Source organism: Ascaphus truei, chromosome 18 (genome assembly GCF_040206685.1).
Source record: "Ascaphus truei isolate aAscTru1 chromosome 18, aAscTru1.hap1, whole genome shotgun sequence".
NCBI lineage: Eukaryota > Metazoa > Chordata > Amphibia > Anura > Ascaphidae > Ascaphus > Ascaphus truei.
The window spans coordinates 32,677,984-32,702,979 of record NC_134500.1 but is presented as its reverse complement, the minus strand read 5'-3'; the positions used below and the strand labels follow the sequence as shown (position 1 = coordinate 32,702,979).

The window sequence follows — 24,996 nt, the reverse complement described above, 5'->3', positions numbered from 1 at the left end:
ACAAACCGCGGAAAATATTTGCTTTAAGCAGGTTAAACCTTGAACGTGGAGATGTGTTTTTGGCACCAGGACAATGTGCTAAGTGAGCGCACTGCAGTGTTCATTGTTTGCAGAGGGAAAAAAGGAAATCCAAAATCTTTGTGGTTTTCTTCTTTAATACGCCACATAAAACAGTGAAAACCGGCCGGGGCGGAGGAGGGAAGGGGGAAGATAAATGAGATTAGCCTATGAACGGGAGCTGGCTGCTAAGAGAGGAGCGAGATAGAGACGCAGAGTGGGGTTAATATTCTTACCTTTAATCTCGGATGACCTGCTCGGAAATCTGCCCGGCGCCCTGATTTACCCCGGGACAGTCAAGAATGACTATACGCCTATAATATATATTATCTCTTACTGTGCATGCAATGTCTTGTATATAATGTATACCCTTTTCACTTATGATAACTATGTATTGTAACCATGTATTATTTGTCATCTTAACTCTGTGCCCAGGACATACTTGAAAACGAGAGGTAATTCTCAATGTATTACATCCTGGTAAAACATTTTATAAATTAATAAACACACACACAAGGCCTGTGTTAAGTGCCCCTGATGAAGAGGATAGTATTCTTTGAAACGCGTAGGGCTGTATCTCTGATGGCTTATATGCTGTAACCTTGCTGGACTACTTGCTGTGAGCATTGATCGCCGAGCACGGGAGCGCCACCAGCCCAAACCCGACCCTCAAGTGACGTAATACGCACGTAGCGCACTGACGTCACCTCACACGTGACGCGGAAGCAGGACTGCATCGTTCGCAGAGGGAAGGCAACAGGGACTGTGAGTGAACACCCGGCAGGAGATCGTGTATGTGGCTGGTGTTGGAGCAAGCATTTTACAGCGTGTTCACCTATATTTATGTGTGCTCACTGACGACTAGTGTCTGTAAGTGATTTTTAACCATCTTTCTTGATTCATTAAACCTACAGGCGTCACTATGGGCTTTGCGCTTTCTTCTTCTCTCTTTTCTTAGCCGTTTCCTGGGACCAAGGGTTGGATCCGGTGAAGGGAGCATCATCGCGTATTTTTTTCATCATATTTTGGGTCTTTACCTTTTTTTCTTTTGGACTGCATATTTATACATCTTTTTGGACTTATACTGTATACATGTTTTTTCTTATATTATTGTTATTAAATATTTTGAATATTGAATTTAGTTCATCCATGGGGGTTTGAGCGCTGGCTGAATTTGATGTGATTTGTAATATATCACTATTGAGATCCATTATTTTATTATAATATTCAATAATGTCATTATCAGCTACTGGTCTTTTTAATGTCTGTGTTAAAGTGAGCACACACAATGATATTGACCTTTACGGTGATCTTCTCAGGGCGACAGATAGAACGATGTTCTCAGGATGTTCTCAGCCCTGTCACCCTGGGAACATCGTTGTATATTTACTTGTGTTGTCGGGAGCAGGGAATGGGATCTGGACAGAGGAAGAGGACCCTCCACTACGCTAGCCATGATTTGGTCATGATCTTGCAGATATCCGGCAGGGAAATGGATGACGGGGTGGTCCCATGTAAAGAAAACCTAAACATATCCATGTAATCAGTTTCTTTAGACAGATTGAATCTCCCGCTTTGTAACACCCCCTAACATCCCCACCCTCAAACTTTAATAGGATCGGCTGTGCTACTGGACCATACTCCACGATAATACCCCTTAATATCCTCACCTCCAAACCTTAATGGGATCAGCTGTGCGACTGGACCATACTCCATCCTGATGTATACTCCTTCCCACAGTGAGCAGCCACTTTACCCTTTTGTTCCAACATTACCCCCTATTCCCTCCATACTGTAAGCTCTCTGGCGCAGCCTCATTACCTCCATACTGTAAGCTCTCAGGAGCAGGGCCTCATTACCTCCATACTGTAATCTCTCAGGAGCAGGGCCTCATTACCTCCATACTGTAATCTCTCAGGAGCAGGCCCTCATTACCTCCATACTGTAATCTCTCAGGAGCAGGCCCTCATTACCTCCATACTGTAATCTCTCAGGAGCAGCCTCATTACCTCCATACTGTAATCTCTCAGGAGCAGCCTCATTACCTCCATACTGTAATCTCTCAGGAGCAGGCCCTCATTACCTCCATACTGTAAGCTCTCAGGAGCAGCCTCATTACCTCCATACTGTAATCTCTCAGGAGCAGGGCCTCATTACCTCCATACTGTAATCTCCAGGAGCAGCCTCATTACCTCCATACTGTAATCTCTCAGGAGCAGCCTCATTACCTCCATACTGTAATCTCCAGGAGCAGCCTCATTACCTCCATACTGTAAACTCTCAGGAGCAGGCCCTCATTACCTCCATACTGTAATCTCCAGGAGCAGGGCCTCATTACCTCCATACTGTAATCTCCAGGAGCAGGGCCTCATTACCTCCATACTGTAATCTCTCAGGAGCAGGGCCTCATTACCTCCATACTGTAATCTCTCAGGAGCAGGGCCTCATTACCTCCATACTGTAATCTCCAGGTGCAGGGCCTCATTACCTCCATACTGTAAGCTCTCAGGAGCAGCCTCATTACCTCCATACTGTAATCTCTCAGGAGCAGGCCCTCATTACCTCCATACTGTAATCTCCAGGAGCAGGGCCTCATTACCTCCATACTGTAATCTCTCAGGAGCAGGGCCTCATTACCTCCATACTGTAATCTCTCAGGAGCAGGGCCTCATTACCTCCATACTGTAATCTCCAGGAGCAGCCTCATTACCTCCATACTGTAATCTCCAGGAGCAGCCTCATTACCTCCATACTGTAATCTCTCAGGAGCAGGGCCTCATTACCTCCATACTGTAAGCTCTCAGGAGCAGCCTCATTACCTCCATACTGTAAGCTCTCAGGAGCAGCCTCATTACCTCCATACTGTAATCTCTCAGGAGCAGCCTCATTACCTCCATACTGTAATCTCCAGGAGCAGCCTCATTACCTCCATACTGTAAGCTCTCAGGAGCAGCCTCATTACCTCCATACTGTAATCTCTCAGGAGCAGGGCCTCATTACCTCCATACTGTAATCTCCAGGAGCAGCCTCATTACCTCCATACTGTAAGCTCTCAGGAGCAGGGCCTCATTACCTCCATACTGTAAGCTCTCAGGAGCAGGGCCTCATTACCTCCATACTGTAAACTCTCAGGAGCAGCCTCATTACCTCCATACTGTAATCTCTCAGGAGCAGCCTCATTACCTCCATACTGTAAGCTCTCAGGAGCAGCCTCATTACCTCCATACTGTAATCTCTCAGGAGCAGCCTCATTACCTCCATACTGTAATCTCCAGGAGCAGCCTCATTACCTCCATACTGTAAGCTCTCAGGAGCAGCCTCATTACCTCCATACTGTAATCTCTCAGGAGCAGGGCCTCATTACCTCCATACTGTAATCTCCAGGAGCAGCCTCATTACCTCCATACTGTAAGCTCTCAGGAGCAGGGCCTCATTACCTCCATACTGTAAGATCCCAGGAGCAGGGCCTCATTACCTCCATACTGTAAGCTCTCAGGAGCAGCCTCATTACCTCCATACTGTAATCTCTCAGGAGCAGGGCCTCATTACCTCCATACTGTAAACTCTCAGGAGCAGCCTCATTACCTCCATACTGTAAGGTCTCAGGAGCAGGCCCTCATTACCTCCATACTGTAAACTCTCAGGAGCAGCCTCATTACCTCCATACTGTAATCTCTCAGGTGCAGCCTCATTACCTCCATACTGTAATCTCTCAGGAGCAGGGCCTCATTACCTCCATACTGTAATCTCTCAGGAGCAGGGCCTCATTACCTCCATACTGTAATCTCTCAGGAGCAGCCTCATTACCTCCATACTGTAATCTCTCAGGAGCAGGGCCTCATTACCTCCATACTGTAATCTCTCAGGAGCAGGCCCTCATTACCTCCATACTGTAATCTCTCAGGAGCAGCCTCATTACCTCCATACTGTAATAACCAGGCGCAGGGCCTCATTACCTCCATACTGTAATCTCCAGGTGCAGGGCCTCATTACCTCCATACTGTAAACTCTCAGGAGCAGCCTCATTACCTCCATACTGTAATCTCTCAGGAGCAGGGCCTCATTACCTCCATACTGTAATCTCTCAGGAGCAGGGCCTCATTACCTCCATACTGTAATCTCCAGGTGCAGGGCCTCATTACCTCCATACTGTAAACTCTCAGGAGCAGGGCCTCATTACCTCCATACTGTAATCTCTCAGGAGCAGGGCCTCATTACCTCCATACTGTAATCTCTCAGGAGCAGCCTCATTACCTCCATACTGTAATCTCTCAGGAGCAGGGCCTCATTACCTCCATACTGTAATCTCTCAGGAGCAGCCTCATTACCTCCATACTGTAATCTCTCAGGAGCAGGGCCTCATTACCTCCATACTGTAATCTCCAGGTGCAGGGCCTCATTACCTCCATACTGTAAACTCTCAGGAGCAGGGCCTCATTACCTCCATACTGTAATCTCTCAGGAGCAGGGCCTCATTACCTCCATACTGTAATCTCCAGGTGCAGGGCCTCATTACCTCCATACTGTAATCTCTCAGGAGCAGGGCCTCATTACCTCCATACTGTAAGCTCTCAGGAGCAGCCTCATTACCTCCATACTGTAATCTCTCAGGAGCAGGGCCTCATTACCTCCATACTGTAATCTCCAGGAGCAGCCTCATTACCTCCATACTGTAAGCTCTCAGGAGCAGCCTCATTACCTCCATACTGTAATCTCTCAGGAGCAGGGCCTCATTACCTCCATACTGTAATCTCCAGGAGCAGCCTCATTACCTCCATACTGTAAGCTCTCAGGAGCAGCCTCATTACCTCCATACTGTAATCTCTCAGGAGCAGCCTCATTACCTCCATACTGTAAGCTCTCAGGAGCAGGGCCTCATTACCTCCATACTGTAATCTCTCAGGTGCAGCCTCATTACCTCCATACTGTAATCTCTCAGGAGCAGCCTCATTACCTCCATACTGTAATCTCTCAGGAGCAGGGCCTCATTACCTCCATACTGTAATCTCTCAGGAGCAGCCTCATTACCTCCATACTGTAATCTCCAGGTGCAGGGCCTCATTACCTCCATACTGTAAGATCTCAGGAGCAGCCTCATTACCTCCATACTGTAATCTCCAGGAGCAGGGCCTCATTACCTCCATACTGTAATCTCTCAGGAGCAGCCTCATTACCTCCATACTGTAATCTCCAGGAGCAGGCCCTCATTACCTCCATACTGTAAGGTCTCAGGAGCAGCCTCATTACCTCCATACTGTAATCTCTCAGGAGCAGCCTCATTACCTCCATACTGTAATCTCTCAGGAGCAGGCCCTCATTACCTCCATACTGTAATCTCCAGGAGCAGCCTCATTACCTCCATACTGTAAGCTCTCAGGAGCAGGCCCTCATTACCTCCATACTGTAAGCTCTCAGGAGCAGGCCTCATTACCTCCATACTGTAAACTCTCAGGAGCAGGGCCTCATTACCTCCATACTGTAATCTCCAGGTGCAGGGCCTCATTACCTCCATACTGTAATCTCTCAGGAGCAGCCTCATTACCTCCATACTGTAATCTCCAGGTGCAGGGCCTCATTACCTCCATACTGTAATCTCCAGGAGCAGGCCCTCATTACCTCCATACTGTAATCTCTCAGGAGCAGGGCCTCATTACCTCCATACTGTAATCTCCAGGTGCAGCCTCATTACCTCCATACTGTAATCTCTCAGGAGCAGGGCCTCATTACCTCCATACTGTAATCTCTCAGGAGCAGCCTCATTACCTCCATACTGTAATCTCCAGGTGCAGGGCCTCATTACCTCCATACTGTAATCTCTCAGGAGCAGGGCCTCATTACCTCCATACTGTAATCTCCAGGTGCAGGGCCTCATTACCTCCATACTGTAATCTCTCAGGAGCAGCCTCATTACCTCCATACTGTAATCTCCAGGTGCAGGGCCTCATTACCTCCATACTGTAATCTCCAGGTGCAGGGCCTCATTACCTCCATACTGTAAGCTCTCAGGAGCAGGGCCTCATTACCTCCATACTGTAATCTCTCAGGAGCAGGGCCTCATTACCTCCATACTGTAAGCTCTCAGGAGCAGCCTCATTACCTCCATACTGTAATCTCCAGGAGCAGCCTCATTACCTCCATACTGTAAGCTCTCAGGAGCAGCCTCATTACCTCCATACTGTAATCTCTCAGGCGCAGGCCCTCATTACCTCCATACTGTAATCTCTCAGGTGCAGGGCCTCATTGCCTCCATACTGTAAGATCCCAGGAGCAGCCTCATTACCTCCATACTGTAAGGTCTCAGGAGCAGGGCCTCATTACCTCCATACTGTAATCTCCAGGAGCAGGGCCTCATTACCTCCATACTGTAAGATCTCAGGAGCAGCCTCATTACCTCCATACTGTAATCTCTCAGGAGCAGGCCTCATTACCTCCATACTGTAATCTCCAGGAGCAGCCTCATTACCCCCATACTGTAAGCTCTCAGGAGCAGCCTCATTACCTCCATACTGTAAGCTCTCAGGAGCAGCCTCATTACCTCCATACTGTAATCTCTCAGGAGCAGGGCCTCATTACCTCCATACTGTAAGCTCTCAGGAGCAGCCTCATTACCTCCATACTGTAATCTCTCAGGAGCAGGGCCTCATTACCTCCATACTGTAATCTCCAGGAGCAGGGCCTCATTACCTCCATACTGTAATCTCCAGGTGCAGGGCCTCATTACCTCCATACTGTGAGCTCTCAGGAGCAGCCTCATTACCTCCATACTGTAAGCTCTCAGGAGCAGGGCCTCATTACCTCCATACTGTAATCTCCAGGAGCAGCCTCATTACCTCCATACTGTAATCTCTCAGGAGCAGGGCCTCATTACCTCCATACTGTAATCTCCAGGTGCAGGGCCTCATTACCTCCATACTGTAATCTCTCAGGAGCAGGCCTCATTACCTCCATACTGTAATCTCTCAGGAGCAGCCTCATTACCTCCATACTGTAATCTCTCAGGAGCAGGGCCTCATTACCTCCATACTGTAATCTCTCAGGAGCTGCCTCATTACCTCCATACTGTAATCTCTCAGGAGCAGGGCCTCATTACCTCCATACTGTAATCTCCAGGAGCAGCCTCATTACCTCCATACTGTAATCTCCAGGTGCAGGGCCTCATTACCTCCATACTGTAATCTCTCAGGAGCAGCCTCATTACCTCCATACTGTAATCTCTCAGGAGCAGCCTCATTACCTCCATACTGTAATCTCCAGGAGCAGGCATCATTACCTCCATACTGTAATCTCTCGGGAGCAGCCTCATTACCTCCGTACTGTAATCTCCAGGAGCAGGCCCTCATTACCTCCATACTGTAATCTCCAGGAGCAGCCTCATTACCTCCATACTGTAATCTCTCAGGAGCAGGGCCTCATTACCTCCATACTGTAATCTCTCAGGAGCAGGGCCTCATTACCTCCATACTGTAATCTCTCAGGAGCAGGGCCTCATTACCTCCATACTGTAAGCTCTCAGGAGCAGCCTCATTACCTCCGTACTGTAATCTCCAGGAGCAGGCCCTCATTACCTCCATACTGTAATCTCCAGGAGCAGCCTCATTACCTCCATACTGTAATCTCTCAGGAGCAGGGCCTCATTACCTCCATACTGTAATCTCTCAGGAGCAGGGCCTCATTACCTCCATACTGTAATCTCCAGGAGCAGGGCCTCATTACCTCCATACTGTAATCTCCAGGAGCAGGGCCTCATTACCTCCATACTGTAATCTCCAGGAGCAGGGCCTCATTACCTCCATACTGTAATCTCTCAGGAGCAGCCTCATTACCTCCATACTGTAATCTCCAGGTGCAGGGCCTCATTACCTCCATACTGTAAACTCTCAGGAGCAGCCTCATTACCTCCATACTGTAATCTCTCAGGAGCAGCCTCATTACCTCCATACTGTAAAATCTCAGGAGCAGCCTCATTACCTCCATACTGTAATCTCTCAGGAGCAGGCCCTCATTACCTCCATACTGTAATAACCAGGCGCAGGGCCTCATTACCTCCATACTGTAATAACCAGGCGCAGGCCCTCATTACCTCCATACTGTAATAACCAGGCGCAGGCCCTCATTACCTCCATACTGTAATAACCAGGCGCAGGCCCTCATTACCTCCATACTGTAATAACCAGGCGCAGGCCCTCATTACCTCCATACTGTAATAACCAGGCGCAGGGCCTCATTACCTCCATACTGTAATAACCAGGCGCAGGGCTTCATTACCTCCATACTGTAATAACCAGGCGCAGGCCCTCATTACCTCCATACTGTAATAACCAGGCGCAGGGCCTCATTACCTCCATACTGTAATAACCAGGCGCAGGGCCTCATTACCTCCATACTGTAATAACCAGGCGCAGGGCCTCATTACCTCCATACTGTAATAACCAGGCGCAGGGCCTCATTACCTCCATACTGTAATAACCAGGCGCAGGCCCTCATTACCTCCATACTGTAATAACCAGGCGCAGGCCCTCATTACCTCCATACTGTAATAACCAGGCGCAGGGCCTCATTACCTCCATACTGTAATAACCAGGCGCAGGGCCTCATTACCTCCATACTGTAATAACCAGGCGCAGGGCCTCATTACCTCCATACTGTAATAACCAGGCGCAGGGCTTCATTACCTCCTGTATCTGGTTGTGCTTGTTTGGCCTTAGTTGGTGTGTAATTTACATAACTCTGTACCCCCATTGTACCGCGCTGCGGAAATGTTGGCACTTTACAAATAAACGATAAGAATAATAATCTCCCTTCTAGTAAAAATGTATTTCTGTCCTGGGAAAAAGGAAGGTGTTTTTATTTTCACACTAACTGCCCTTACTGTAAAGAACCCTTTCCTTTGCTGCTGGTGAAATCTTCCTTCCTGCAACCTTAGGCTGAGTCCCCAGTCTTCACTGTGGCACGCGCGCCCGGCGGGTGTGCGGCGCGTGCACAGCGCTACACCGCGATCTGCGGTCTTGGGGGAGAGGGAAGGTTTGCGACGGGAGGGGGCGTGGCTGTGGGTTTGCGGGGGCGTGGCCATGACGTCCCGCGGCTGGTTCGCCCTTATTGGCTGAACCTCCGGCGGGGGCGTGGCCACGCCCCCGTCGCAGATGTCAAGTTCAAATTCCCCTGCCTCCCTGAAAACCTGTTGCGCACCGCTGGGGAAAGGTGCGCGACAAGGTAGGGACTGGGACCGGCCGGACGGGGGGGCGGGGCTTGATAGCACAGCGCACGCCGAGCCGTGCGCTGTGGCGGTGACTGGGACCGCAGCCTTAAGGGATGGCCCTGAGTCCTTTGTACTGCCCTTTGGATGAATAGTTCTTTTGAAAGCTCCTTGAATTATCCCCAGATATATTTGTATATAGTTATCATATCCCCTCTTAGACAACTCTTTTATATAAAGTTAACACATCTAATTTAGCTAGCCTCTCCTCATAAATCAGATTATCCATCCCTTTTATTAATTTGGTGGCTCTTCTCTGCACTCTCTCTAGTTCCATAATGTCTTTTCAAGGGAGTGGTGTCCAAAATTGTACTCCATATTCAAGGTGTGGTCTTACTAATGCTTTGTAAAGTGGCATAATTATGTTTACTTCCCTTCCATCCATTGCCCGTTTAATGCAAGATAAGATCGTGTTTGCCTTTGCAGCTACTGCATGACTTTGGGCGCTATTGCTAAGCCTGCCGTCTACAAGCACTCCTAAATCCTTCTCCATCAAGGATTCCCCCAATTTATCCCCATTTAATTTGTAAGTCGCCTGTTTATTCTTACATCCCAAATGCATAACCTTACATTAATCAGTATTAAACTTCATCTGCCATTTGCCTGCCCACGTCTCCAGTCTCTCCAAGTCCTTCTGGAGAGAAATTACATCCTGCTCTGATTCTACTACCTTACACAATTTAGTATCATCAGCAAAGATGGAGACTTTGCTCTCGGTGCCAACCTCAAGGTCATTAATAAACAAGGTAAAAAGCAGGGGTCCCAGTACCAATCCCATAGGTACTCCACTCACAACTTCAGCCCAACCTGAAAATGTTCCGTTTATGACAACTCTCTGTCTATCCTTCAACCAGTTTTCAATCCAGGTGCACATATTTTTACTGAATCCAATTTGCTTTATTTTGTACACCAACCTCTTGTGTGGAATCATATCAAAAGCCTTTGCAAAATCTAAGTAGACCACATCAACTGTATTACCCTGGTCTAAATTCCTACTTACCTCCTCAAAGAAACAAATAAGGTTAGTTGATGCCCGATGAAGGACCCTGGGAGGTTGGAAATCTTGGAACATAACAACTACTTGTTGGTCCAATAAAACGGTATCATACCCGCTCCTCCCTCCTTTGTTACTACATGGAAGAAAGGACCAACACGGATACCCACCCAATCTTTTTTACTACATGGAACAAACCCGGCTCCCCACCCTTCTTTTCTTACTATGAAGACCCGTACAAGTATGTTAGTGTCTGTCTGTTATATTAAACACATTGAAGATTGGCAATGCCTGGGCTAGTATTGGGCGGGTTGGGACCTTTAACTTCTCCCAGAGGTGGGATTATTCCTCCAAAATTCAAGTCTCTGGGGTATTTCACCGTGAAATTGGAGCATTAGCGGAAACATTCAATATGAAAAGAAAGAAATGACATATACCACCCATATTGTCTTCATGTTGATGGAGTATTATGATGTCTCTTTGCAGTTCACAGTCCACAACGCTATGGAAGAAATAAAGACAGCGGGTACGTTTGCCCCCAAAGACATCTCTTTCTTGCCGCATCTAAACATCCCAGTCGTGTTCTTGGACTCCCTGTCTATAATTGGGAAGGCGGAGGTGCCGGGGGGCGGCGCTGACCCCGTCACAGCGGGAGAAGGGACGCCGGGGAGCGATCTGGACCTCACAAAGGTGAGTGCTGACAGATTGAGAAGAGATGTTATCTGCTGTTCTCATTGATAAGACACAGGATGATCAGATGCAGCAGCTCAGTCCCTTGAGTGATATAAATACCAAGCTCTGCAGTGCATGGAAAGGATTATTATATGGGGTAGAGCCAGCCTTCATTACTGGGATATAGAGGCAGTCCCACACTGCACACAGACATCAATCCATTAGGGCAGGGGTGGCCAACTTCTGTCCTCAATGGCCTACAACAAGCCAGGTATTAGGGATATCTCTGCTTCAGCACAATCTTCCACTGATTGAGCCACCTTTGCTGAAACAGGGATGTCCTTAAACCCTGATCTGTTGGTGGCCCTTGAGAACTGGAGTTGTGCCCCCTGGTTTAGAAAGACTGGCCATCTTATAGTAAATCTTTTACTTTCAATCTTTTAACATGAGTGTTTCTATTTTCTTGTGGTCCAGTGTACTTATTATTCTCCCTTGTCTCCTTGGCTAATATTGGCAACATAATTGGTTTACTCAAAATGACAAAAGCAAAGAGCATGAATCTGCCCGTTTACAGACAGACGTCACATGTGGTAAAGACGGGAAAAGCCGCCAAAATGTTTGGTCACTACGGAGACGTTCAAAAGTTACAAGCATGGTTTTTAAATACGTGTAGTCACTAGTCACCTATATCTAAGTCATTGTGCGCAGCACCGCATGGCACAGCACCGCAGAACAACACACTGCACCGCACGATAACGCACCGCATTGCACACCACGGCACAACACCGCACTACATGCACAGCACGGCACAACACCACACTGCATTGGACAACACGGCACGGCACAATACCACACTGCATAACACCGCATGGCACAACACCACATTGCATTGTACAGCACCGTATGGCACAACACAGCACCACACTGCATTACACAGCACAGCAAGACACAACACCGCACTGAATTGCACAGCACGGCACATCACCGCACCACACTGCAATGCACAGCACCACACTGCATTGCACAACACCGGACAGCACCACATGGCACCGCACAGCACCGCCATGTCATTGGTTCACTTCCCTGGACATAAAATCTTGCTCCAAAATGAACATCTGAATGGATTTGGCATTGCATGTATTTGTGATATATGAATATATTCAATGGTAGCAAGGCAGTGGGTACTGCTACTGCACTGTGTGGTTCCCGTCTGGTTAGTGTGCGGTTAATGTTTGTTCAATGTGTGGTTCCTGTGTGGTCAATGTGCGGTTAATGTGTGTGTAGGAGGACGTGCGCAGAGGTATGCAATGGAGACTTTTTAAGGTGAAATTAAATAAGGCTTTTATTGCGCCTGTTTCTTTAACATAAGAAAATCATCCAAACATATGCAAATAAGGGGTCAAACAAAGCTTCTGTTCCACTTCGGAGTATTTCTAGTGAAACCTATGCAGTCCACAAATCCCTTTAGATTAGCATGTCTCCCAGTCCCAAACATATATCTTGATATGTGCAGATATACAAAAAGTCTTATAAAGGAAAGTCTTATCTGTTTCTTGTAGTTGGAGGGAAAGTCTTCTCTGTTCCTGGGTTGCTGCCTTTTCCTCAGGCTATATCAGCATTCAGGTTTAGAGGTGCTTTCACCTGTGTCTTGCAAGCAGTGTGCAGTTTCTTCTGGCAGGCTCAAGACATCTGTTCCTATGGTCAGTCCCACAATTTGTGAGACTCAGGAAATCTCTCTTCCTGTTTCAAGGGCAGGCAGGCTTTTCTAACAAACCTAATCAGCCAGGTGGTGTTGGTTAATTGACTACCAGCAGTTAACCACCACACTGCTGGATTAGAGGCACATTTCCTGAACAGGGATAACTCCCCTGTTACAGTGTGGTGTAAACACACCTGGTGCAGACACCCATAAAATATATTGCCTATCCTAAAAGTGAGCTCCGTTTGTGGTCCTCTAAAATTAGAATTGCTAATCCTAATTCGTAATAGTTTTTCTTTAAACCAGCCTGAAGCCTGAAATAGTGTCTAACTCCAGCAGGCATCACAGAGCTGTTTCCATGCAGACTTCAGAGAGACTGATCGGAGACACTGTTTCATCCTGAGCTCCTTTAAGAAGGCTCTTTGAAGTCCAGTGATGTCCCAAAGTGGGAGCGATTTCACTGACATATTGACTTTGATTTTGGGCTCCTGTTTTAAAAAAAAAAAAAAAAAAACACAATAAAAGATTCAGTGATCAGGGAAACAAACTAAGGAGGTAAAAACTGAGCGCGTGATGTACAACACGGGGAAGAAATCTTTCAACCTGAAACATACGGGGGAAAGGGCCGCTTTGAGTCTCACCATATAAAGTCACACGCGTGTAACACCCCCCTGGATTTATCACATACTTCATCGGTTTCTGAAATCCTTTCTTTTGTTGGCTTTTCATTAGAGGGATGTAACACACGGGAAGGTTACATAGATGATATATATCGGACAGCTTTTCAATTATATACCTGAATAGCCTAACGGCAACCAGCCAAAACCCCACATCCCTGGCATGGGGGCGCCGCTGCCTTCAATGTCTTTGTGTTATGTCTCTGTTCTTTGTTGTATGTTTGAACTACTTGCTCTTCCTGTTTTCACTGCTCTCTGTTTCTGGGATTTCTGCTCACAGTCAATGGCCGAAGTCCTTGCTAAAAAGGAAGAGATGGCCGATCGTCTGGAAAAGGCCAATGAAGAGGCCATTGCCAGCGCCATCGCCGAGGAGGAGCAGCTAACGAGAGAGATCGCCGCGGAAGAAAACAACGACATTGAGATGGATAACGAAAGTGAATTTTCTGTAAGTCCGGCGAACCCCCAGTTTGCGCACCCCTGGTGTATACCATTTATTGCATTAAGCACAAATGTGAGAACAATTGTCTATCACTGTTATTCTTGTTCTATGTTTGGGGAATAATTTGTATACACTGTGACAGTTGTCTCTGTGCTCTTCTATTTTTAGTTTAGATAGATATATATCACAACAGTGGTTCAAAATACTAGCACGGCACAGTAATACGGCGTTTAACGTCGGGCTATATATTTGCTTGTTGGACTTGATGAATACTTCATTTTTTGTACTATTGTGCCGTGCTAATATTTGTAATCACAGTCGTGTTCCTTAGAGACATTCAGTTACCTGTTTTTACCTTGCACCGCACCTGCATCACTTTTACCTATATACATATATTCAGGGCTCGACAAAAGCACTCACCCCCTCGCCTGGGGCGAGCGTATTTTACCTGCTCGCGAGTCTTACCGGCAAAGGGGCGCGGCGTCTGCCGGCATTCTCCCTTTGCAACGTCTGTGTCTCTCCTGTAACTCCCTAAAACATGGCTGTGCGGCGTCAAATGTATTTTGGCATGACAACGGGATGCGGCATCAAGTTGCCATGACAACGTGACGCAGCGTGCCGTCTTGCCGGCGCGTAGCGTCCTGTTGTCATGGCAACGCCGCACAGCCATGTTTACAGGAGTTACAGGGGAGACAAGGAAGTTGCAGGGGGATAAGCAGGAGAATGCCGGGAGACGCCGCACCTCACCGCCGGTAAGACTCGCGAGCGGGTAAAGTGAGGGGATTGAGAGTTTTTTTGGGGGGTTTGTGTTTTTTTTTTTAATTTGTCGAACCCTGTGTGTGTGTGTGTGTGTATATATATATACATATATACATGTGTGTATATATATTGGGGGATTAGCCCCTACATCTCAGGAGAATGGTATTCCCTAATACTTTCCTATTTCACAAGAAGCAGAAGGATTAATATGGACTGCAGGCTTCCAGTCATCAGTTGCATCCCAAGTCAAAGAACAGCTTCTTCATGACCCGTGGGAATAAAATAAGAATGTGTCAGTACATTTATTTGCAATTCAATTTGGGACACGTGGCTTTTTAGGTGACATGTTGTAAGGGCGCTGGCTGGTAGTAATAGTTGTGTGTTCCTATGGTTCCAGGCCAGCATGGGCAGTGGAAGTATGTCATTCGGTGGGATGTCTATGGACTGGAGTGAAGTTCTAGCAGATTATGAAGGTAAGATACATTTCTATCCATGAGAACAATATGCGCGGCTAGTATTGGGTGAGACTAAACCGTCCATCTCTCTGAGTATCAGTTCTCGGGCAAGAGTCCTGGAGGATTCTGGGAAGTGTTCCAAACCGGGTATACATGCTGAATATTTGCCCATCTTTCTTCTGCCCCTTGTGGACTTGCCCTTTATGTATGAGGATGTGTAATTAATGGCTGTGCCTCCTTTACAGTGAATAAGTTAATTAGGTAAAAAATAAACAAACACAAACTAGTGTAAATGTACGATACAATGGAGGCACTGTCCTAAAAACTCAGAAACAACCCAAAGAGAAATCCTGTATTACAAAGTGAATATACAGTGGTGAGCCATCCCTTCACAGCAGGCAAACCCCTAATGGATAGGATATAAGATGTCCTGTAGATATAGAGACAAATCAAATACAGTAGGTACATTCGATATCTGGGTTTTTATTGGATGAAATTCCCATGGACAGATCTCTCCAAACTTCTCCCCTTTCTAGTTCACACCTGCAACATAGAGGGGTGTAGGAGGTTTCAATCTCCAATGTATTTTGGAGAGTTGTAAGCCTGACCACGCTGCATTTGGACACATCTTAAGATATCGTAACCACATTTCGCACGATGGTTCCTGAGATCAAGGAGCAGGGTTTTTCTATGTTTGGATACAATTGGATCGATTATATTTTTAATTCTAAGAGTTATTGCCAATGGGTGTTGTACCTGGTAGGCGATTTATCTGGCACGTGACATCATAATGCACATAGCCTGGTGGCAGATTAGGAGAGTCAGAGAGCTGTGAAGTTTACTCAGAAGATGAGGAAGTCAGTTGGCGCGTGAGGAGAAAGTAAGAACGCTGGGGGCGGGAGGGGAGAGAGGCTTAAAGAATTGGGGACATCGTAAGGTATTAAAGGGGAGGAGGAGGAGGGGGAGAGGTTAGAGTCATGAGAGGAGGAGGAAGGGGGAGAGGGTAGGGGGGAAGAGGAAGGGGGAGAGTGTAGGGGGAGAGGAGGAGGATGGGAGAGGGAAGAGGGTGAGGAGGAGGAGGGGGAGAGGGGTGAGAGAAGGAGGAAGGGGGAGATGGTAGGGGGTGCGAGGAGAAGGATGGGGGAGAGGGTGGGGTGAGAGGATGGTAGGGGGTGAGAAGAGGAGGAAGGGGGAGAGGGTAGGGGGTGCGAGGAGGAGGGTGGGGGAGAGGAGGTTAGGGGGTGAGAGGAGGAGGATGGGGGAGAGGGTGGGGGGGAGAGGAGGGATGATGTTGGTTTCTATGGACTCCCGAGCAACCCCGGGTACTTTTAGCTTGTTATAGATGAGTCTTGGTGAGGACGATGGAGGCTCTGTCCTAGAAACTTCCTACTCCGGATTTAAATGTAACTCACCAGCTGTGTTCTTGGCGCCTGCAGCTCGTGAGTCGTGGCGACAGAACACATCGTGGGGAGATATTGTGGAAGAGGAGCCTTCCAGACCCCCGGGACACGGGATCCACATGCACGAGAAGCTTTCTTCTCCTTCCCGCAAAAGGTCTGCTTCACTGTTATTATCTCAGGAGAGCTGCACTGGGGGCGGTGTAACGGCTAATGGGACAGACGTGGATGCCATGGGGGTTCAATGCAGCGTCTGCACTGATGAGGCAAAGCAGGGAGGAGGGACACTATAAAGAGAGATGAGATCTGGATATAAGCACATATCAAAAAGGAGAAGGGGGGAGGTGTTACACTGTAACGCAGCAACATCCCTACTCCCTCTAAACATGGCCTCCAGAGAGACACCCGCCTGCTCTTCTCTGCAGGAGGTCACCGCTTCTGCTGCTATTAGTTCACGGCTGCCACGGTGTCGGTATAATTGCAGTATATACAGGGCAGGGGTGTGCCACGATATTCATTGGCTGTCCAGGACGTGGGACCCCCGTGGTAACACAGGGGACACATACTGTAGTAGTTGAAGCGGGCGCCGTACACTCGGAGAGTTCCCACCCACGGGATCGGGAAGTTATACTGCTCTAATAGTGCTGCTAGTTAGTGGCTGAGCTTGTTCAGGGGGCAGGTTTAGAGCGTAGGAGGCAATCGTCACCTTTAAGTGACCCTTTTTTATATTCTCCCTCCCCCCCACACATACACACACGTCGGTGCGCAGAACAATTGCTGAATCCAAAAAGAAGCACGAGGAGAAGCAGCTGAAAGCTCAGCATCTGCGAGAGAAACTACGGGAAGAGAAAGCGCTCAAACTTCAGAAACTGCTAGAACGGGTGAGTGATGTAGTACCTCTGCCTGACACCAGGATGGGACATATGGTGGCCTCTCACCTCACCGCAGGGACATTTCTCCGGCAGCCGCTTCCCCGCCATGGTAAACCTCTAACCTTACACTTTACCCTGAAACCCCTAATACCACCGCTACCCCCTACCCTACAAACCTTAATCCCTTTCCCTAATACCACCGCTACCCCCTACCCTAACCACCTTAATTCCCTAACCTTAAACCCCTACCCCTAAACCCCTAATCTTAACCCCTAATACCACTGCTACCCCCTACCCTACAAACCTTAATCCCTTTCCCTAATACCACCGCTACCCCCTACCCTAACAACCTTAATTCCCTAACCTTAAACCCCTAATCTTAACCCCTAATACCACCGTTACCCCCTACCCTACAAACATTAATCCCTTTCCCTAATACCACTGCTACCCCCTACCCTAACCATCTTAATTCCCTAACCTTAAACCCCCCCTAAACCCCTAATCTTAACCCCTAATACCACCGCTACCCCCTACCCTAACAACCTTAATTCCCTACCCTAAAATCCCATTACCCATAAACCCCTAATACCACCGCTACCCCTACCCAAACAACCTTAATCCCTTACCCTAAAATACCATTACCCATAAACCCCTAATACCACCGCTACCCCTACCCTAACAACCTTCATCCCTTACCCTAAAACCCGCTACCCTAAAACCCCTAATGCTAATGCTTCCCCCCTACTCTAAACACCTTATCCACTGAGCCTAAAACCCCTAACCACTAAAACCCCTTAAATTAATTTACCTTATTGGGGAAACGGAAGGCGGTTTTGTGCCCTGCGCGGAGTGACTGCGGCGTAGGATTCCCTGGCGGTGACCTGGTGGCGGCGAGATGGGCAAATGTCCAGTTCCGAGCTTCCGCCGCCCGTGTGTGATGTCAGTTCTAACAATGTGTGATTGTGTCGTGTGTGATGTCAGTTCTAACAGTGTGTGATTGTGTCGTGTGTTATGTCAGTTCTTACAGTGTGTGATTGTGTCGTGTGTTATGTCAGTTCTTACAGTGTGTGATTGTGTCGTGTGTTATGTCAGTTCTTACAGTGTGTGATTGTGTCGTGTGTTATGTCAGTTCTTACAGTGTGTGATTGTGTCGTGTGTTATGTCAGTTCTTACAGTGTGTGATTGTGTCGTGTGTTATGTCAGTTCTAACAGTGTGTGATTGTGTCGTGTGTTATGTCAGTTCTAACAGTGTGTGATTGTGTCGTGTGTTATGTCAGTTCTTACAGTGTTTGATTGTGTCGTGTGTTATGTCAGTTCTTACAGTGTGTGATTGTGTCGTGTGTTATGTCAGTTCTTACAGTGTGTGATTGTGTCGTGTGTTATGTCAGTTCTAACAGTGTGTGATTGTGTCGTGTGTTATGTCAGTTCTTACAGTGTGTGATTGTGTCGTGTGTTATGTCAGTTCTAACAGTGTGTGATTGTGTCGTGTGTTGTCAGTTCTTACAGTGTGTGATTGTTTCGTGTGTTATGTCAGTTCTTACAGTGTGTGATTGTGTCGTGTGTGATGCCAGTTCTGTGTGATTGTGTCGTGTGTTATGTCAGTTCTTACAGTATGTGATTGTTTCGTGTGTTATGTCAGTTCTTACAGTGTGTGATTGTGTTGTGTGTTATGTCAGTTCTTACAGTGTGTGATTGTGTCGTGTGTGATGTCAGTTCTAACAGTGTGTGATTGTGTCATGTGTTATGTCAGGTCTTAGTGTGTGATTGTGTCGTGTGTGATGCCAGTTCTAACAGTGTGTGATTGTGTCGTGTGATGTCAGTTCTTACAGTGTGTGATTGTGTTGTGTGTTATGTCAGTTCTTACAGTGTGTGATTGTGTCGTGTGTTATTTCAGTTCTAACAGTGTGTGATTGTGTCGTGTGTGATGTCAGTTCTAACAGTGTGTGATTGTGTCATGTGTTATGTCAGGTCTTACAGTGTGTGATTGTGTCGTGTGTGATGCCAGTTCTAACAGTGTGTGATTGTGTCGTGTGTTATGTCAGTTCTTACAGTGTGTGAGTGTGTCGTGTGTTATGTCAGTTCTAACAGTGTGTGATTGTGTCGTGTGATGTCAGTTCTTACAGTGTGTGATTGTTTCGTGTGTTATGTCAGTTCTTACAGTGTGTGATTGTGTCGTGTGTGATGCCAGTTCTGTGTGATTGTGTCGTGTGTTATGTCAGTTCTTACAGTATGTGATTGTTTCGTGTGTTATGTCAGTTCTTACAGTGTGTGATTGTGTTGTGTGTTATGTCAGTTCTTACAGTGTGTGATTGTGTCGTGTGTTATGTCAGTTCTAACAGTGTGTGATTGTGTCGTGTGTGATGTCAGTTCTAACAGTGTGTGATTGTGTCATGTGTTATGTCAGGTCTTACAGTGTGTGATTGTGTCGTGTGTGATGCCAGTTCTAACAGTGTGTGATTGTGTCGTGTGATGTCCGTTCTTACAGTGTGTGATTGTTTCGTGTGTTATGTCAGTTCTTTCAGTGTGTGATTGTTTCGTGTGTTATGTCAGTTCTTACAGTGTGTGATTGTGTCGTGTGTTATGTCAGTTCTTACAGTGTGTGATTGTGTCGTGTGTTATGTCAGTTCTTACAGTGTGTGATTGTGTCGTGTGTTATGTCAGTTCTTTCAGTGTGTGATTGTGTCGTGTGTTATGTCAGTTCTTACAGTGTGTGATTGTGTCGTGTGTTATGTCAGTTCTAACAGTGTGTGATTGTGTCGTGTGATGTCAGTTCTTACAGTGTGTGATTGTGTCGTGTGTTATGTCAGTTCTTACAGTGTGTGATTGTGTCGTGTGTTATGTCAGTTCTTACAGTGTGTGATTGTGTCGTGTGTTATGTCAGTTCTTACAGTGTGTGAGTGTGTCGTGTGTTATGTCAGTTCTTACAGTGTGTGATTGTGTCGTGTGTTATGTCAGTTCTTACAGTGTGTGATTGTGTCGTGTGTTATGTCAGTTCTTACAGTGTGTGATTGTGTCGTGTGTTATGTCAGTTCTTACAGTGTGTGAGTGTGTCGTGTGTTATGTCAGTTCTTACAGTGTGTGATTGTGTCGTGTGTTATGTCAGTTCTTACAGTGTGTGATTGTGTCGTGTGTTATGTCAGTTCTTACAGTGTGTGATTGTGTCGTGTGTTATGTCAGTTCTTACAGTGTGTGATTGTGTCGTGTGTTATGTCAGTTCTTACAGTGTGTGATTGTGTCGTGTGTTATGTCAGTTCTTACAGTGTGTGATTGTGTCGTGTGTTACAGGAGAAAGACGTGCGGAAGTGGAAGGAGGAATTGCTGGAGCAAAGACGGAAAATGATGGATGAGAAGCTGCTGCACGCGGAGTTTAAGCGCGTGGTTCAGTTACAAGCTATAGTGAAAAAGGCGCAGGAGGAGGAGGCAAAGGTAACATGCACAGGACAGTGGGGGTCACTTCTGCTCCCTTTACAAAATAAAATAGACAGGCAGATAGGCAGAACTTCAGGCTGAAACTCGAAATATATCAAACAAAAAGCACACAAGATACACCAAATATAATACAAGTGATACAAACGTGATATTAAACCCTGCAGGGGATGCAGCTCTCAAAAAATCTGTCTCCCGAGTCCGTATGTGTGAAATAGCAAAACATGACTGTACTAAACAAGTGGAAAATTAACAGGAGTTCTGCATGGACGAAATTATATTGTAAACGTGAAGACCTGTGACGTTTGGGAAGCTCTGTACACGTGAAGAAGAGATATGTGAGGTTTGGCAAGCTCTGCACATGTGATGAAGAGACCTGTGAGGTTTGGGAAGCTCCGTACACGCGAAGAAGGGACCTGTGAGGTTTGGGAAGCTCCGTACATGTGAAGAAGAGACCTGTGAGGTTTGGGAAGCTCTGTACATGTGAAAAAGAGACCTGTGAGGTTTGGCAAGCTCTGTACATGTGAAGAAGAGACCTGTGAGGTTTGGCATGCTCAGCACCTGTGATGAAGAGACCTGTGAGGTTTGGGAAGCTCTGTACACGTGAACAAGAGACCTGTGAGGTTTGGGAAGCTCTGTACACATGAAGAAGAGACCTGTGAGGTTTGGCATGCTCAGCACCTGTGATGAAGAGATCTGTGAGGTTTGGGAAGCTCCGTACATTATAATTACCCATTTACTGAGGAAAAAAATAATCCCTTTATGCTGTACTCAAGAATACCCTTATCAGAGTAAAATCAAACTTTAATGGTTAATCAATAAAACATTTAGTTGGGATTTGGAAAAAATGACGAAAACAATAAAAAAAGTATAAAAACAATTAAAAATGGAGTTAGGCGTGTAAGCAGTGGGACGCTGCCCACATTATTATTATATACCACAAGTATAGTATGTCGTTTATATATACTTTGATTACACGGTGGAGACCTGTGTTAATTGAGGCAAACAATTGAGCCTCTATATACAGTACTGTTACATTGATAAATGCCTGGGCACTGTGCTGAAGCTGTGTGGGGCTATCTATTGGTAAATACCTCTGGATACAGTATGCGTGTTTAACGTGCTCAATCCCACAATGCTGTACTAGACACCCCCCACCTTCAAACAGATCAGTGTTTAGGTGACAAAGGGTGTCTTATTGTGATCAATATGGGTATTTGGACACTAATATATCCCCGCAGTTATTCATCTGTTAGGCTAAGTCCCCGGTGGTGGCTGCGGCACGCGCGCCTGACGTCCTGGTGGCGCGTGCACAGCTTAAAACTGCGATCTACAGTCTGTAGGGAGCAGTGGGAGACGCAGGGGGCGTGGCCAAAACGGGGGGGAGTGCAGCCCAACCGCTCAAAGCACTGCGCTCCCATTGGTCCAAGCTAGCTGTCCTGCTATTGGCTACCAGCACACCACGTGACCGCGGCTCCGCCCTGGAAGACACATTTCTTGTCTCCCCTGCTGGCTGCTGCGCCACCGCACTGCGTGAGTCAACACGCGAGACCACACTAGGCCCTGCCTGATTGAGGTTAGTGTCTGGTGTGCGGCGTGCTCGCCGCTGTCACCACCACCGGGGACTTGGCCTTAGGTGCCTGGATAAGCTTAGATAGTAAATAACCTGTTGTTGAACTTGGTAAGCAGAGTACTAGAAGGTCCCAAAATAGTGGGCAGGTCCCTAAAGTTGGGGACCTCCCACCACCAAACAGATACTGTTACCCGTTTGGTTGGGTAGCAGTGTATTCAGTGAGGAGTACCTCAGCGATCTGATGCAAAAGGTACTCTCTTGGTTATGCCTCTGTTAGGCTAGATGACGCTATGTACTTGTTGCTAGACTGATATTGTAACACAGTATCTTGTGTCAGAGCGCTGTGCTGCCCACGAATGCAGTCTCCGAAGCGCTCTGACTTCCACCGCACACGCCTCTCCGATGAGCCCACGTCACCCAGACGTAATTACCCCTACGAAGTACTCTCTTGTTGGTTCCCTGAAAGGTACCGCACCCCACATAACGCTGCCACTTCTCCGGGAAAATGCGTACACCAGAAGTTGAAATACTGAACTGTGTTTCTTTTATTTTGCAGGTAAATGAAATCGCTTTCATCAATACCTTGGAAGCTCAGAACAAGCGTCATGACGTCCTCGCAAAGCTGAAGGAATATGAACAGCGGCTGGATGAGCTGCAGGAAGAACGTCAGCGGAGACAAGAGGAGAAACAAGCGCGTGACGAAGCTGTCCAGGTGCTGGCCCTGTCCTCACTGACCAATCACAATGCTCCGTTCGTACAGGCCTCTCCTCATAATAACATACAGTGTCTGCTACACGGAACTATCAGGCATGGGGCACTCTGATTGGCTCAGGCTGTTGGTGTAGTGACACTGCTCCTGTATCCTTACTCAGGTCACCGACATATTACAATCCACTTATATTTTAATGTCCAATAGAAGCAGAATGTCTTAGATATTTATAAATTGAGATCCGGATCTGAAAGGGGCCAGTATTACCAATCTGTATGTGATAATATGGTACCTGATTACCATGTAACATACTACCATGATTCCTCCAATAACTCCCCTAACTGCTCCTTTACCCACTCCCAATAACTCCTCCCCTAACTGCTCCTATAACCGCTCCCAATAACTCCTCCCCTAACTGCTCCTATAACCGCTCCCAATAACTCCTCCCCTAACTGCTCTTATAACTCCTCCCCTAACTGCTCCTATAACCACTCCCAATAACTCCTCCCCTAACTGCTCCTATAACCGCTCCCCTAACTGCTCCTATAACCGCTCCCTATAACTGCTCCTATAACTCCTCCCCTAACTGCTACTTTACCCGCTCCCAATAACTCCTCCCCTAACTGCTCCTATAACCGCTCCCTATAACTCCTCCCCTAACTGCTCCTATAACTCCTCCCCTAACTGCTCCTATAACTCCTCCCCTAACTGCTCCTATAATGTCTCCCTATAACTCCTCCCCTAACTGCTCCTATACCTGCTCCCAATAACTCCTCCCCTAACTGCTCCTATAACCGCTCCCTATAACTCCTCCCCTAACTGCTCCTATAACCACTCCCTATAACTCCTCCCCTAACTGCTCCTATAACTCCTCCCCTAACTGCTCCTATAATGTCTCCCTATAACTCCTCCCCTAACTGCTCCTATACCTGCTCCCAATAACTCCTCCCCTAACTGCTCCTATAACCGCTCCCTATAACTCCTCCCCTAACTGCTCCTATAACCACTCCCTATAACTCCTCCCCTAACTGCTCCTATAACTCCTCCCCTAACTGCTCCTATAACTCCTCCCCTAACTGCTACTTTACCCGCTCCCAATAACTCCTCCCCTAACTGCTCCTATAACCGCTCCCTATAACTCCTCCCCTAACTGCTCCTATAACTCCTCCCCTAACTGCTCCTATAACTCCTCCCCTAACTGCTCCTATAATGTCTCCCTATAACTCCTCCCCTAACTGCTCCTATACCTGCTCCCAATAACTCCTCCCCTAACTGCTCCTATAACCGCTCCCTATAACTCCTCCCCTAACTGCTCCTATAACCACTCCCTATAACTCCTCCCCTAAATGCTCCTATAACTCCTCCCCTAACTGCTCCTATAACCGCTCGCTATAACTCCTCCCCTAACTGCTCCTATAACCGCTCGCTATAACCCCTCCCCTAACTGCTCCTATAACCGCTCCCTATAACTCCTCCCCTAACTGCTCCTATAACCGCTCCCTATAACTCCTCCCCTAACTGCTCCCATAACCGCTCCCTAACTGCTCAAATGTATTGTGCAGGACGCCCCCTCTTATCAGACACAATGTGTATTATTTATAACCCTGTATTCTCTGATCTCTAGTCCTTGCGCGCCACGTTACCGCTCATGTCAGGATTCTGTGCATCTCTGCCACGTGACGCAGGAATGTGTGTGTTTGCTTACACAGTGGCAGCAATGTACGCAGCAGCGAATGACAGGATTAGCCAGAGCGGGAGGTATATACAGTGTGCCCCGTGCATTCAGCAGGGAGTCAGGGAGCGCCTGCCCGCAGGGCTTACAGTATAACGTTATACTGCTGTGCTGTGACTTAGCAAATCCAAGATGGAGGCTCTGTGTTACGTTATTACACATTAGGTATAGAATACATCACTTTTCTTTTTGTTTTGTGCCTTTTTTAGCCTTTTTAATCTACTTTCCCACTTGGTGCTGGTTGGTAATTTAACCCCTTCAGTTGCTTGCCGTGCGTGGCGG

The 24,996-nt window shown here is 47.2% G+C and overlaps 1 protein-coding gene across 1 annotated transcript in view; it reads left to right on the top strand.

Moving 5' to 3' along the window:
- LOC142469202 (S phase cyclin A-associated protein in the endoplasmic reticulum-like) overlaps nucleotides 1-24,996 on the top strand; it is a 135,114-nt gene that overhangs the window by 102,442 nt on the left and 7,676 nt on the right. The window contains exons 8-14 of the mRNA XM_075576162.1: nucleotides 10,791-10,994; nucleotides 13,633-13,797; nucleotides 14,948-15,023; nucleotides 16,442-16,559; nucleotides 17,172-17,283; nucleotides 20,560-20,700; nucleotides 22,830-22,985. Of these exons, the coding sequence (XP_075432277.1) occupies nucleotides 10,791-10,994; nucleotides 13,633-13,797; nucleotides 14,948-15,023; nucleotides 16,442-16,559; nucleotides 17,172-17,283; nucleotides 20,560-20,700; nucleotides 22,830-22,985 (972 nt within the window). The remainder of the gene's footprint in view (nucleotides 1-10,790; nucleotides 10,995-13,632; nucleotides 13,798-14,947; nucleotides 15,024-16,441; nucleotides 16,560-17,171; nucleotides 17,284-20,559; nucleotides 20,701-22,829; nucleotides 22,986-24,996) is intronic.